The 14,908-nt window shown below is 42.0% G+C and overlaps 1 protein-coding gene across 1 annotated transcript in view; it reads right to left on the bottom strand.

Moving 5' to 3' along the window:
- Window positions 1-14,908, bottom strand: part of OTOG (otogelin) — a 1,239,067-nt gene that overhangs the window by 1,006,372 nt on the left and 217,787 nt on the right. The window contains exons 9-11 of the mRNA XM_069625375.1: window positions 12,661-12,786; window positions 7,130-7,238; window positions 3,657-3,703 (exon numbers count right to left, since the gene is read on the bottom strand). Of these exons, the coding sequence (XP_069481476.1) occupies window positions 3,657-3,703; window positions 7,130-7,238; window positions 12,661-12,786 (282 nt within the window). The remainder of the gene's footprint in view (window positions 1-3,656; window positions 3,704-7,129; window positions 7,239-12,660; window positions 12,787-14,908) is intronic.

Here is a 14,908-nt window from a genome sequence, read left to right as displayed (position 1 = left end):
TTACGTTTAAGCACAGAACTGTGCACAACACTTTTCACAGGAGTCAGGACAGAAAATCATGGTGGTTGAACTGTTTTCCTGATATAGATGATCATATCCAAGCACCATTGTTAGGACAGCTTTAGTACGTACATTCAGCTCAATTCAGAATCACTGACATTTCTGGAGTTTTCCGAAATCTACTAACCTTCCAAACATTCACGTTTTTGGCATTACGTTTGGGCTAATTTCATAGCAGCGCCAGACTGACGAAGGTTTCTGTTAACAGTGTGTTGAAATTTAAGGTCAGAGTGTTTCAGACCAAGAGAATTTCAAAGAAAAACAAATGTCAGCAGTGCTCATAACTTGCTGGTTTTTGTAGCGCTTTATTTCATTGGGAAAAACCCTCAACAATGCAGCAGAATTCAGAGATATGTTCTGTACTGGTTTTCCCATGTACCGAACTCCAGCGAATTTACAGCATTATAATGTTAACTTTTGAGTGGTGAATGACAGCATCAAGAATTACTGGCATGCTGTTTTATTGGCTTATCCTGACAGACCTTTCTAGGTGTAAATGCCTGACATGAATCTTCTTGATATAATACTAGGGGGCTCTGCCCCCCTGGCACTTTTGGCTCTCAACCCCTAAAGGCGCTTGCTTTGCTCGGCACCCCCGACCCCCTGGCGATTGTTGCACGTTGAACTCGGCAGCTTGGTCGCTTGTAGGGATACTCCACCAAGGGCTCGCTTTGTTCGCACCCCCCTTCCCCTTTGGGGAATTGGAAAATATACCAACAAGGTTGGCGAAATGTGGGATGGAATGACAGCAGAACCATATCTTTAGGGCATACAATGACCCCAATTCAAAGCGTTACGGTACCGTCACTTGCCACTTACACAAGTTCATCACACAACTTCATCAGTTAATGTTAGTTAATAAACTTCAAATAACTTGGGAATTGTAGATTTGGACAGTACACCATCAAAGTTGGATGCATATGGAACGGAATGCACCAGACTTCTATGAAATGTTACACAAAATCTTCAACAACGTTATCAGTGAATAAACTTCAAACGCCTTAGGAATTGCAGATTTTGACATTATACCATTAAAGTGGGCAAAATGTGCAACGGAATGACACCACTTCTGTAGGACATATGATGACCCCCAATTTCAAGCGTTACAAACATTGTCACATAAAAACATTACAAAAAATGTATCACTTATGATTTTATATTCTAAGGTGGATAACCAAGCACAATAGTACAACCCCACAAGGTTACAATGGGCCTCATTACGAGCTTGCTGGTCCGGATACAAAGGTACCGGTAAGCATGTCGGTACCGGTGTATCCGGACCGGCAAACTCTGAGTTGTGCGTGCGGGTGCCTTTCATTCCGCCAGGTATGACCTGGCGGAATGAAAAGCACCCGCGAGCACAGCATGTCGGATGCACCGGCACCGTTATAAACTGTGCCGGTGCATCCGACCTCCCCATTCCCATTGAGCCCTATGGGGAAGAATTTTTTCGGGCACCCAGGAATGGCCAAATACCGGGTCTGGCAAGGCCATAATAACCCGATAATTGCCCATTTCTGGGCACCGGAAAAAAATGAAACCCAGTCGCAGCCTCGTAATGAGGCCCAATGTTGAATCATGTAGACTTAATGGACCGGCATGCATGACATGCAATTAATTCTGCCACAGACCTACAGCGATACAAGTATGCCATGAAATATCACAATTACTTCTTCAACTTATCAACTTCAGAAGAATGGTTGCGTAACTTCTACTCAGATTCAAACGTGTGACTTGCAGGACATATGGAGATCTGTGCATAAGGTGCATTAACCTTTTGGAATAGCTTACTGCAGAAATATATATATGCATAACTTATCTAGATAAGATTCACAGATGCACTCATTTCCCTCTTGCAAACATTCTTCCAGTCGTACCCCAATCACTTCTAGCCATCCCTTTTTTCTTGGGGATTTCCTCAATTTGAATTAATGTTTTCAATATTTTGTTTATATTCCAAATCAACTACTAACCAATTCGATGCTCCTCCCAAACCCCCTCATTGCAGGTTTTGAGGTAACAGTCAAACAGGCAGTAAACGCAAAATACTAAGGGCCTCATTACGACCCAGGTGGAGGACCATGGTGCTATTAGCACCATGGTCCATGCACCATGGTCCATGCCGGAGTCCGCCATGGCGGAATGGGGAATACCACCCCATTCCGAGGTTGGCGGGGCGGTAATTCCCCATGCCGCCATGGCCCTTCCCCATTCCCATTTTTGACCCATAGGGCTCAATGGGAATGGGGAAGGCGCACATTACGGTACTTGCTTCTTATGCAAATATGTCTATGGGCCTCATTACGACCCAGGTGCTAAGTGTTTAACGGCGCCGTAAAAGGCTGCGGCGCCGTTAAACACTTAGCGCCTAATTACGAGGTCCCTTTGCGGGACCCGACCTTAACGGCTGGTTTTTCCAGCCATTAAAGTAGGGACCCGCAAAGGGACCTTTGTGCTAATTACGGTACCGGTACCGTAATTAGCACAAAGGTCCCTTTGCGGGTCCCTACTTTAATGGCTGGAAAAACCAGCCGTTAAGGTCGGGTCCCGCAAAGGGACCTCGTAATTAGGCGCTAAGTGTTTAACGGCGCCGCAGCCTTTTACGGCGCCGTTAAACACTTAGCACTTGGGTCGTAATGAGGCCCATAGACATATTTGCATAAGAAGCAAGTAATGGGTCAGGGGTGGGCTGGAGTGAGTTGGGAGGGTAGGACTAGGCCAGAAGCTTGAGGCTCATCTTGGAGCATTCAAGAGATGCAAACAATGTGATATCTGTGAGAGTGAATTCCAGGAATGGGGGCAATAAAGAAGGGGCAGAAATCGGTGGAGGCACGGGCAGGGTGCAGATGGAGAGGTTAAGGAGGAGGGGTTGAATATGCACATACATCCCTCAAGTTGGGGAGCAAGAACTTGGATGGGTTTAAAGTCAAGAAGGAATTTGAAGAGAGGGTGATTTTGCATTGTGATCCATTCGATATGGTGGGTGTGTTCTGAGTTGGGGAGGGAATCGGGATAGTTTGCAGAGGATGTGAATACCAAAGTTTGGGACTTTATTGATCAGGGAGAAAGAATAGAGGGGATAACCTGCAAAAGGCTTGAGCAGTGATCGAGTTTTCTAAGCACAGGAAGGGAGATAAGTGTTTTGGACGTGTGGTCAGTGAGGTGGGGTGAATTGTTCCGATGTTGAGGAGATTTATTTTACGCCTTAACTGCTGAGCTTTAATCAAGTCTCTGCAAAAAGGACGAGAATACTCGTCCTTAGCACTCACAGGGAAGCAAACTTTTTTTAATGGAGGTATTGGAAGGGGGTAAAAAAGTGAGCATCTCAGATCTAGTGGTAAAGCTGCAATCGCGTGTATTTTGCAGGAGTTCAATCAGCGGGAATAGTAATTGCCACAGCAGTATTTCTTTAACAAAATTCAGCCAGACTGCAATAAGGATATTGAGGCAGACGCAGCCTTTAAGAAAAGTGTATGGGGCCTCAAGAATCAACTTGAATTTCAGGAGGAGGGTGCCTACAAAGGAATAATAAGTGTGCTGTTCTTGACAGGCAGATTATATTCAGTCAAACTCTTGGACTTTACTCCAAAACATACCTGGGCAGATGAGTTCTGTACATATCCATTTGCCACCAACACATGTACTGAAATAAAAAATAAAACATTTTAACTCCTGAAAAGAGTGCCAGATGTCATGCGCTTTATGATATACTTTACAAGGAGAGCTGTTCGAGTGGCTACAGGCTTAAAGTCTTTGCCAGAACACACACGCCTAAGAGTATAACACATGTTATCACAGGTGCACTTGATGGGCTTTCATAGGGATGCTCCACACCTACCTCAGGGTGTTCTCAGAGTTCAATTTACACAATGTATGCATTACACCAAGCGTTAAAGGCACATGACCGGTTCCAATGAGAGCATAATCGGGGGTTGTCTTTTACTTTCACCCAAAGTTACTTGGATGGTATTTTACTATCTCAAAAGCCGATATTTTTTGGAAGTGATGAACGATGATGATATTTTCCGTCTTGCCGTAGATGGTATTTGACTAATTTCTTAAACGCTTTGCCTGGATTCAGACATTATGTTGCTAGTGAGTGAAGGCATGCCTTAAAATGCTCGTCACTTAAAATGAGAAATTACACGGATGCACGTGTCATGCTTCATAAGTAATAGGCATACTTTTATGCACGCGCTCATGCCTCAGTGGCATGTAAAGCGTTACAAAAATGCACGATCTCATGATGAACATAATATAGAAACATTGCTTGCCCTATAAATATTGTAGGTGATAACGTACCCCCACTGTTATATGAATGTTGAATGCCTTAAAGGTGTTTTGTGATCATAGAGACACAGCTCCATGAGCTGATTGCCTTCATTAGGTTATGTCATACTGACAAGACTTACAAAATACAGCAAGGTGTATTCTATTTTTCATAATACATTTGTGTCGAGACTTCTACCACCAAATCCCTTGTCTCTATAACCCCATCTTTTATTTATCTGCCTTTTTTGTTCCTCAATTTTATTATCTATTCCTGCCTCTTCAGCACTGTTTGATTTTGGCACTTTTCCCTTTTCTCCTTTTCACCTCTTGTTCTTTTCACATCCTCTATCTGTGATCAATCTACCGCCTTTTATCTATTTCATCCCAATCTGACGATCTTTTCAAGCTATTTTCTTGCTGTGCACTTTCCCTGAACATTCATTTCCTCAACACTTTCCTTAAAGTGTTTTTTAGCTTTGGCGATTAGGTGGTGCTGAAAGTGCTGCATCACAGATCAGGCCCTGGAATGGTTGACCTCCGTCCTCCTGGCCCGACCCTACCAGGTCCACCTCCCACTCCACATGTGCTGTTCCCCAGGGCTCTGACTTCTCACCCTGGCTCTTCAATCTTGGCCCCTTTGCCCACCTGATTGCTAACTTTTCCTCTAACTTTCAGTGTTATGCAGTCGACCATCAGCTCTCCTTTAGGATCCCCTCAGCCTCGTCTCCTCTCTTACTCATTTCTGATTGTCTATCCGTGATTCAGGATTGGTGCACCTCCAACGACCTCTGCTTTAATGCCAGTAAGACGGAGATCCTTCTCATTGGGAACCCTGCTCCCGCTTTCCCTCTCTCACTCGCCGACCCCCTTGGACCCTCTTTCACCTTCCTTTGAGGCCCAAAACCTTGATGTCACCTTCCAATCTACACTCTCTTTCTCTCTGCACATCACGGACCATACCAAGAAGGCCCTCTACCAGCTGCACCTCCTCAGAGGTATTCTCCCTTTTCTCAATTTTCCCCAGAAGCTCACTGGCTCCAAGCCTTGGTTCTCTCTAGGCTGAATTATTTCAACAGTCTCTTTCTCAATCTATCTTCCTCTACTCTCTGCCCTCTGCAACTTTTCCAGAAAAGGACTGCAAGACTTATCCTTGGCCTCAAGCCCAGGGACCATATCCCGCCAGCCCTGAAATCTCACTGATGGCTCCCGGTAGCTGCAAGGAGCAAGTTCAAGAACCTCTGGTTCGTCCACAAGGCTTTCTGGGGCTGGGGTCTGCACTACATCCAACTCTCTCTTCCAAAATACCTTCTTTCTCGAGCCCTTCGCTCAGCTACCTCCAAATCTCTGAGGGTCAGATGCTTCTCCAGGCAGAAAGTGGGGGGTAGATCTCTCTCCTCTGCAGGTGCCTCCTTCTGGAATGGCCTTCCACCCCTTCTCAAACTTGAGATGGACCACCTGAAGTTCTGGAAGCAGCTCAAGACCCTCCCTTTCTCCTCTTAATTCTCTCTCCCTCCCCTGCTGCCCTACCTGTCTGTGGTGCTGACTGGTTGCCTGGCTACCCTCAGAATCTGGCTGGGTACCAGGCTTCTCCATGATCAGTCTCCCCTGCACTGCCTCCCGGCCTTCCACGCACTTAGGGTCTGTAACTGTAACCTCTACAGTCCCCTGCCTCCTTGTACTCACCCAGAACCATGCTGCTCTGGCTGCACTTACTCAGAGCAATGTTGCCCTGATTGCAATTCCCTCTCCCTGGCACTTTCCCCTCCCTTCCCCCTGCACTTTGCGTTGTCACACTTGCACGATCTGAATGACACAAGGCTTATTAAGATCATTTGTCTTGTACTCCCTCCCTTGTCTTGTCAAGCCTAGAAACACTTCTGTACAGGCACATTATAAATGTCTTATCAGATCATATCATAAGCCAAAAGAATTTGTCAGCGGAGGTGAGAGTGGGAGAGAACCGAGATGTAAGGAATGGCACAAAGCCTAATAACATCACAAACTCACCCTACTAAAACGTTCCGATATCATGCATACTCATTGTAAAACACCAAACACACCTCTACCGCAGCAGACACCTAAAAACTCAACAAAATACAAAATGCACACACTCAGCAACGCTCAGCAACACCCAATTAAACACAACACGTTGCAAAACACGAAACCAATTACAGTCAAATCATCGCACACACACTCCCTCAACAAACCCTTACCCACCAAAAACAAACCCATCACACAGTGACCAGTTTTTCCGAACTGAAGCTACCAACAGCACATCAAAGCTCTATAATGCTTTCCCTCTGTATCCCACTTACTAAGCCGTCCCAGTCCTCCTTCCTTTTCAGATCCACCAGAGCAGCTGGAGACCATGAAAATGGCAGAAGTATGCAATATAAATCCGAATAACATAACATTGTAGTTCTTAATCTTGCTACCTGTTGTTTCTTACATTTTTATAATTTCTTTAAATGGCACAGTAATAACATCTAAAATGTGATACTTCGGGCTCACATTTCCTGGCCCTTTAGTCATTCACCTTTTTAAGGCTTGGTTTACAAAAGTTCAAACATGCAGAGACACTTAAAATGTAACCCTCTTCTAAGTCCCGTGAGTGGACTTTGCAAAACTGGAAGGTTGTGCAGGTGTGATCAGGGCATGCTGCTAACGTTGATGTATAGATTAACAACAATATGATGCAGATACTGTCACATCCTTGTCTCTCTCCCTTTGTTCTAGTTACAATTCTGGACATGGCACATTTGAAAAAGTAGAAATGCGATTCAGAAAAGACACTGACCAGTTATTACACTCATCTCGTACCACAGAGCCGGATATATACGTAATCCCATGGTAATCACAAGGGCATTCTGAAGGGGTGACACATGATCCATTTTCATAAATCAGACCTAAAAAGAACAACCAATCAGAGAAAAGCAATGTAAAATGAATGCTTCATGATTAGCAACACAGTTTACTGAATCTGGAACAGACCCTTCCTCCACCACCTGACCAGGAGCAAGAAGTCAAAAACTCCGGGACACATGAGAGTCTGTTTATCTCAGTCATGATGGGGATAAGCCAATACGTTGACACACCCAGTACAGAGGTCTCCAAAAGAAGCCTCTATCAGTTGATTTGTCCCGTTTATTACACAAAGTAAGAGTAGAGCATGCATATCCACATTAAACTTGGCCAAGAGCTGTGCATGCACATTTAAGAACATTAACAGATGCCCCAGCTTTATGTAAGGTAACATGATGAAAAAATAATAATCTAATTTGGAATATTAAGGAACATTTCTGAAGTAATATAACCAATGCATAAAAGATGATTGGTTGAGCTGCTTAACTTAACTGCTTCCATGGCATAAAAGATTGCGGACTGAAGACACATCTAACTTTTAATTTTGATGAGTATTCAAGACTGAAACTGCTGACATCAATGCAGCAGCAATGAGAAACCCCATGAACTGTGCACCTCTTCTGCGAAAGAGCTTCAGGATGGTGGAGACCTAAAGGTTGTAAATAAGAGTTAAATGGCATTCGCACCCAGGGAAGGGCCATTAGCCAATCAGGTGTTGGACCACTGGGTGAGAATATACATTCTCTGCCTGCTGTTCCAGCTACCTGAGACCATTAGCCAGGAGGCACAATTTGTTTATGTGGGAGGCAACAGGGAGCATTTCAGCATGGCCAAAAATGTTATAAGTTCCTTGACAGACAGTGGCTGCTTGATGCTAACCAGGCTATGATGTTGGCAATAGATCACTTCCACTATCCTTTGGCGGCAAATCCTGGATTTACGTGCCTTGTGGAAAATGTCTATCACTTCTGTGAATTTCCAGGACAATATGTTTCCCCTTGCAAAGTGGTACCGGAATTGTACACGTTTATGACTACAGTAGGCAGATTAATACAGCAACTTGAGGGGCAAATAACACAATGCACCATGGAAATGTGATCTAGTGGTCAGAACAACCCCTATATGGTTGTTATAGTACATTGAGTGACCTTTACTTCCTCTAACAGTGAAGAGGCTTTGTGGAGTAGTTCAAATGGGAAGCAGATGTATGCAGTTCGGCACCAGGCAACATTATGCATACAAATAGTTAATGACAATGTAGGCAAGGGAGTTAGCATCTGGGAGAAGGCAAAGGAGGTGGAGACACACGTGGCTAAGGCCTTGTAGTTTTCATCTGCACTAGGTTGCAGCATGCAATGATTGAAATTCTCCTTGCTGTCTTACAAACTGGCAATACAGTACAGGTTCCCTTTTTGCACATGTCCTTCACCTCGTAACCACATGCATTTTCAGAAATTGTAAGCTTGTGAAAGAAAAGGTTGCTGTGGTCCAGTAGATCATCCCCCATTTTAGCTGGGCTTGCCATGCCACAAATGCACTGCTCCAAATGCAGGTATGCCACAAGTTGCCACTGCATAACCTGAAGACCTTAGTGGGCACCCATTGGAACTCTACTTTGCAAATGTTGCACAGGTTACGGGAGGAGAGCAATGGCATCACAGCATACTGCAACAATCACAGTAGAGCTCTGGATGTGGGAATTTTAGCACTGTGTCAGAGGGTGCTGCTGTCTAATCTATGCTCTGCTATATGACCTTCCGAGGAAGCCACCACGTTAGTAATGCTAGTCTTCCTCTGGTGTACCTTCTTGAGCTCAATCTGACCAACAAGCAGGAGAAGCATCACAAGGCTTATTGTTCAACAAATGACATTTATAAACATGAATTGCCACTTAATTGAAAACGATTATGAAAAGGTATCTACCCATAGCCAATACAACAGTGTGGTTTGTTACCTGTTATATGTCAAACACTGAAAAGTGGAGCGTGTTTGGTTTGTGGTGCACATAGTTGTGAAACAAATATCTAGAGTAGGACTGAGGAGCCCTGAACTGCTGCTGTCTTACACATGTTGCTGAATATTTCTTTGTACTGCCTCTCATGATCACACCATCTGTCAAAAGTTCTCCTGTACTCTAGCAGGGTGCAGCCACCCCTTAAGGTTCTCAGATTTGCTGAAGGTGGAACAGAAGAAATATGGGTGCTGAGCTACGATTATTTTCCAAGAGAAAGCATGTCTGCTGAGTCTGCTTTAGCAAAAGTAATCCTATCAAGATGACCAAGTTCAGCTGTTTCCCAATTGAGCAGAGGACCATTTTTGAGACAATCACTAAACAAATGCGAAAATCAGCAGCCATATTAGATGCACCTTTGGTATAGCAGTGATCAAAAATCAAAAGCATTGAGATTTGTTTATTTAACTGTTAATGGGAAAAGGCCGGAAAAAGTACCAAGGAATCCGACTGTTGCTGATGAGATGCAGAGAAAATGGGAGCAGTGACATGTTGCAGTGTATTCCTTTGCTCTGTGGTTTTTTGGGATCTCCCCAATGTGTTTGGGAATCTGGGGTACTCACATCTTGGTCCCAGTAGCCACCAGACATAAACTACCTTCCTCCCCATGGACTGTGCTCAGTGGGCCATCAGTGATTGCATCATACCTGTTGTGTCATCAGTTAAGACCCTTGGGATGTACTTTGATTCCAACCTCTCCATAAAAAAACATAAAGCACACCTAATATCAACCTGTACATACACTATCAAGCTGATCAAGCAGATTAGATCTTACTTATCTACTAATAATCTGACTTTTTTGGCTGGTCCTCTGGTCCACTTGAAAATTGATCATTGCACCAGCTTGCTGGCAGGCACTTCAAAAACTAATCTTAACACCTTGCCTGTCATACAAAATGGTGCAATAATAAAGAGTTGTCTGTGGACTGGGCAGGATGGATCATTTTACAGTGGCTAGAAGAACACTTCACTGGCTTCTGGTTCGTCACAGAATCGCACATAATATTCGTACACATACTCACAGCCCGCTGCATGATGCACCCATACCCAGCTCATTGAGATCAAATGGAGTGAGCAAGCTCCATCTTCCTTGTTTAAAAAAAAAAAAAAAAACTATGGTGGAACACGCTTCAATGTGTGCGCGTCTAATCTATGAAACAATTTACCAACATGGCTTCGTGCCTTGCCTGATGTGCTCAACAAGTCAATAAAGACACACGTTTTTTAACTATAATGATTGATTTATATCTGAAGTACAGTTATGGAGCCTGATCTTTTCTTATTTGTATTGTCTGTTTGTCTTTATATGTGAGCACTGAGGCATGTGGCCAAGCCGCATGTAATAAGAATGAAATAATAATAATAATAATACCTAATATGTCAACTCCACATAAGAAAAGTGTCTCAGTTGGAATAATATGTTCAAAAAGATTGTTTTAATAATTGTATTATTATTTAAATATCGAGAGTAATTCATCTTCTTTTTCATGCATGTACATAAAAACAATTTATTTTGGTATTTAAGCTATGTATTCGTTCAAGTTTACTTTGTTGTGAATTTATAGGAGTATATTATGTATTAATTTCTTTCACTTATACTTATTTTTGTATGTATACAACCATATATTGCTTTTTTATTAAAGCATGACTAAGAAGACAAATTAATTTAGAAATTGAAGCAAAATACAAGTATTAAAACAATCTTTTTGAACTTATCTTTCCAACTGGAGCACGTTTCTTTTGTGACGTTTGGTCATATCGGAGCCCTACGCTGAGAGAGATTTTCCCTTCGTTCGTGTGAAGAATAATGAGGTAGGACATGGGAAAATATAATGGTGTTGTGGCATGGCAGTTTTGTAGTGAATTACAGACCTACGAGTCTGCGTTTGAAAATGTATACTTAACATGATCTCTAACTTGAGCTGATCAAACGCTATCGTAAAGCTAAACTTGCCCACTGTTCATGCTTGATAAAGCATAAAAGAAAAGAAAAAGAACACGTTTTGTAATGTGTGTGAGGGAATGGATTCAAATTTGGACTTCCACGGAAGAATCCACAGATGTACAAGAACAGTGACAAGAATAAAAAAGGGGCTTGGAATGTAGGCTTATGGTGGCTGTTAGTGCCCATTTGCCAAGCTCTCGATTGGCTAATGAGAAGACAGCATGCACTAAGGCAGTGTTAAGCCATGAGCTTGGCCAGGCAACCACAATACAACAAGAAGACCCACAGGTACTTTAGTGGACCTTTGTCTTTTCTCAGTTAAAAAACAGTTGAGTTTAAATACTGTAGAAGATATGTTTTTAGCCTATGGATGACTTTTATCTCTCTTCCAACTGTACTAGGCCAGTAACTTCCTTGCTGTTTGCCAAAAGATTAATCTGAACAAAGGCAGAGGTAAAAGATTCCAAGGTTTTATTGCTAGATATCTCCATCCATAACACTCAGTTCTCATGTACCAAGTCACAAGCCACACACTTTCCACAGCAGATATTCTGGTCCAGCATGGTACAATTGAGAAATGTTAATGTATGGATCTCCTAAATTATTTTCAGACACTAAGTATTTCTTAAGACCATTTAGATGAAAAAAAAGAAATGTTGCCAGCCAGGTTTCTCTAATAATCATCATGAACCATGCGTTCGTCTGGCTCAGACGCCAAGTGAACCAAGACTGCCAGATGCAGACTCTCTCTGCAGCCCTTTAAAGGACTAAGGTCAGCAACTTCTACACATGAAAGCACTGCTTTGGGTGAACTAATGTCAGGGTATTGCTTGGGTAACATGTAACCTTGTCTAAAAGCAACGTGGCTGCGGCCTACCATTTATTGCATGTGTCATTCCGTTTTGACAGCATAATGACTATTCATTTTCTATGGAATACCAGTATTTAGGCTGGTTGTTTACTTCTAACTCTGATAGTCTTTTGTTATAGGTACTGCTACTTCAACAAACATGTTTTAGTATTTTTAAATTAACCACATGAGTTTATATATTTTTTTCTTTTTGACTAACCATGTCAGAGTGTATTTCCATTATTGCTGATTTCTATTATTTCCCGAGTAAAGAGTTGTGCTCAACGTCAAAATTCAACTAAATGTTTTACTTTACAAATCCTTGTTCACAAAATAGGTTTACTCTCAGAATCTGCGTTGAAGTTAAGTTGTTGTTATGGAGACAGAAAGTCCCTCCAAACAATTAGTGCTTGACATGGGAAGAAATACTCTCACATATGTGTTGCAATGTTTGTGGTAGTCTACAAACAAACCCAATTACAAATATGAAAACAATCACTGCTTTTGGGTCACCAACTCCAGTTTGAAAGTCTTGGATTCACGTGCACGTGTTTGATTTAATTCCTGAGAAGGTGTATAAGTACAACACAGACGAAAAGAAAATCAATAAACAACGTTTTAGAAAGCCAACAACGTATTGCAATTAAAATGTTTGATTACCTTCTTGACAATAGCATCCATCTACACAAGGCAGTTCACTGTCAACACACTGTTTTTTCTGTTGGCATGACACAGGGCAACAGTTGATACATTCGTTGTAGATTAAATCGTTGTCACAATGAACAGCTGCAAAAATCAACATGAGGCAAACACAAGCAAACATGAGATGATATTTGACATTAATGTGTTCTTTGATCCTTATGCATGATGCACCATTAATGGAATAATTCAAGTTGCATGATTCTGTACATGACAAAGTGCAATGCTTACATTATATGCAGAGACATTTATATGTTTCACTAAGTTGAATATGGGATGTACTCAAAAACATATGCTCGACACTGCATAATGTGATGCACATGCTATATATTGAGAGATAAATAGTACATGTTGAAATATAGAGAACAGTTTCAATAGCACTATGTACTATATACTGAAAGGCATACATGCTATATTAGAAATCAGCTGAAATATGACAAATCTATTCTTCACATTTAACCATGCATTGTGCAACATAACACACATGAATCCTATATATCTTTGGTTACACTACTAGTTAAGCAAGTAGGCATATATATTATGTCCGCATTGTGCGCTTTGATGCCTACATGGTATGGCTTCTCATATATAGAGTCCTGAATCCTATATACTCTATACTGAAGAAGGCACGTAACTGGCAGCCCTCATTGTCGTATTCATGTTGAAGTCATAGGTTGCTCTGAGATCCATGTAACCATCTTGCCATTAATTCTGCTTCTGTTGCTTAAACGTATATAATTCTCACGAGAAGAGCAAGAAGGCAACATAAAAGTACCAGCCCATCACCTCATTCCTCGCTCCCTTCACTGACGCGGTTTCCAGCAGCTACTTTCTTCCTTTGATTGGAGAATGGTAGAATCAAGGGAAGAACAAGTAATGTGGTGGCTGGGAGTAAGAGATGCAGTTAATATCGACCCTAATGCTGTTACCAATGGAGTGGGTGTGTAAGGAATACTCTATGCAATGTAGAGCTGCACCTCCAGAGAGAGCAAAATGAATGCCAGGACAAGTGCAAATTGCAGTCAAATTAGTTTGGAGGAATACAGTTAGTTGGTTTTTACAGCAGTGAATAGGTCAGAGGGTTGCAGTATATCTCTGAGGAATTTCCCATTCCATTTATGTGAAGGAGAGGGAAATATTTGGTCGAAAGTCTGTTGGCATGTTATGAGCCCTTCACTTGATTCCCACAGTTAAATAAATGCACAACACCTGTTTCTCTGGGGCATGGAGAGGGGCCGTGGTTGGCCAGTGGAGAGGAAGAAGTAGGGCAGGAGTTTTACTGCAGGGTCTATGCAGTCCTGTTCCACTCTTTATGCATTTTTGAAGGTGTCATTAGGGAAAAGCAGAGCTGTTGTAGGAAGGGGTAGGATGCTGCAGGCTGTTGCCTGGCTCTCTGTTTGAGCCTTACTCTTTTCTGCACTAGCTTCAAGTACAGAAGTAGAAATAGAATCTAAGAGAGAAGTAGCAAATCCAAACCCTTGAAGTTCATTGAAAAAACATTAGTTAGGAGATGGTTAACTTAAAACAGTCTGATGCAACAAACCACTTGCAATTCAAGGACAACTATTCATCTAAAGATATGTTAAGGTTATTTTTAAATGCAACAAAACCCCAAGCAATTCGGTAGTTGAGCTAAGCAAAACCACCTTACCTCTTAGCCGTCTGCCCCCTTTTGCAGCTGATGAGAAGACTGATGACATTGCATATGACATCACCTTTGACATCATTAACAAGATCACTGGAAACTACCCCCAAGAGTGAGGTTGATGTTATTACAATAGATATGAGAAACATATTATATTGCTTCATGCTTAGTAAATAACAGATTTCCAATATATCCTGTTCGCAAGTTAAGTATTTAAAATTTAGTTCAGAAAAGTAATCTTTTATCATCAATGAATGAAGGAATACTGTCTGTGTAAATGAGGTAATATTTCTCGTTGACCTACAATTTGACTTACCCTACAACAGCTTTAAGCAGTAAAGTACAGCTTCTTCTATTTTAGAATCATCCTTTTGGACCCCCAGCCACTTAACCATGTGCCACCAGATTGGCCATTGCAATTCTTCTTATATAAGCATTATATATTGGGACCTATGTCCTCCTGAGTTGAAGTGCCATTTAACTTGGTTTGGTGAGAAACCCAGAATTTAATAGCCAGCATACCCCTATTCATTGATGTTATTATTCCTCCTCGTGTCGCAGCAA

This window comes from Ambystoma mexicanum, chromosome 11, assembly GCF_040938575.1.
Source record: "Ambystoma mexicanum isolate Mex_15411 chromosome 11, UKY_AmexF1_1, whole genome shotgun sequence".
In the NCBI taxonomy this organism is placed as follows: domain Eukaryota; kingdom Metazoa; phylum Chordata; class Amphibia; order Caudata; family Ambystomatidae; genus Ambystoma; species Ambystoma mexicanum.
This window is presented reverse-complemented; position numbering and strand designations above follow the sequence as displayed.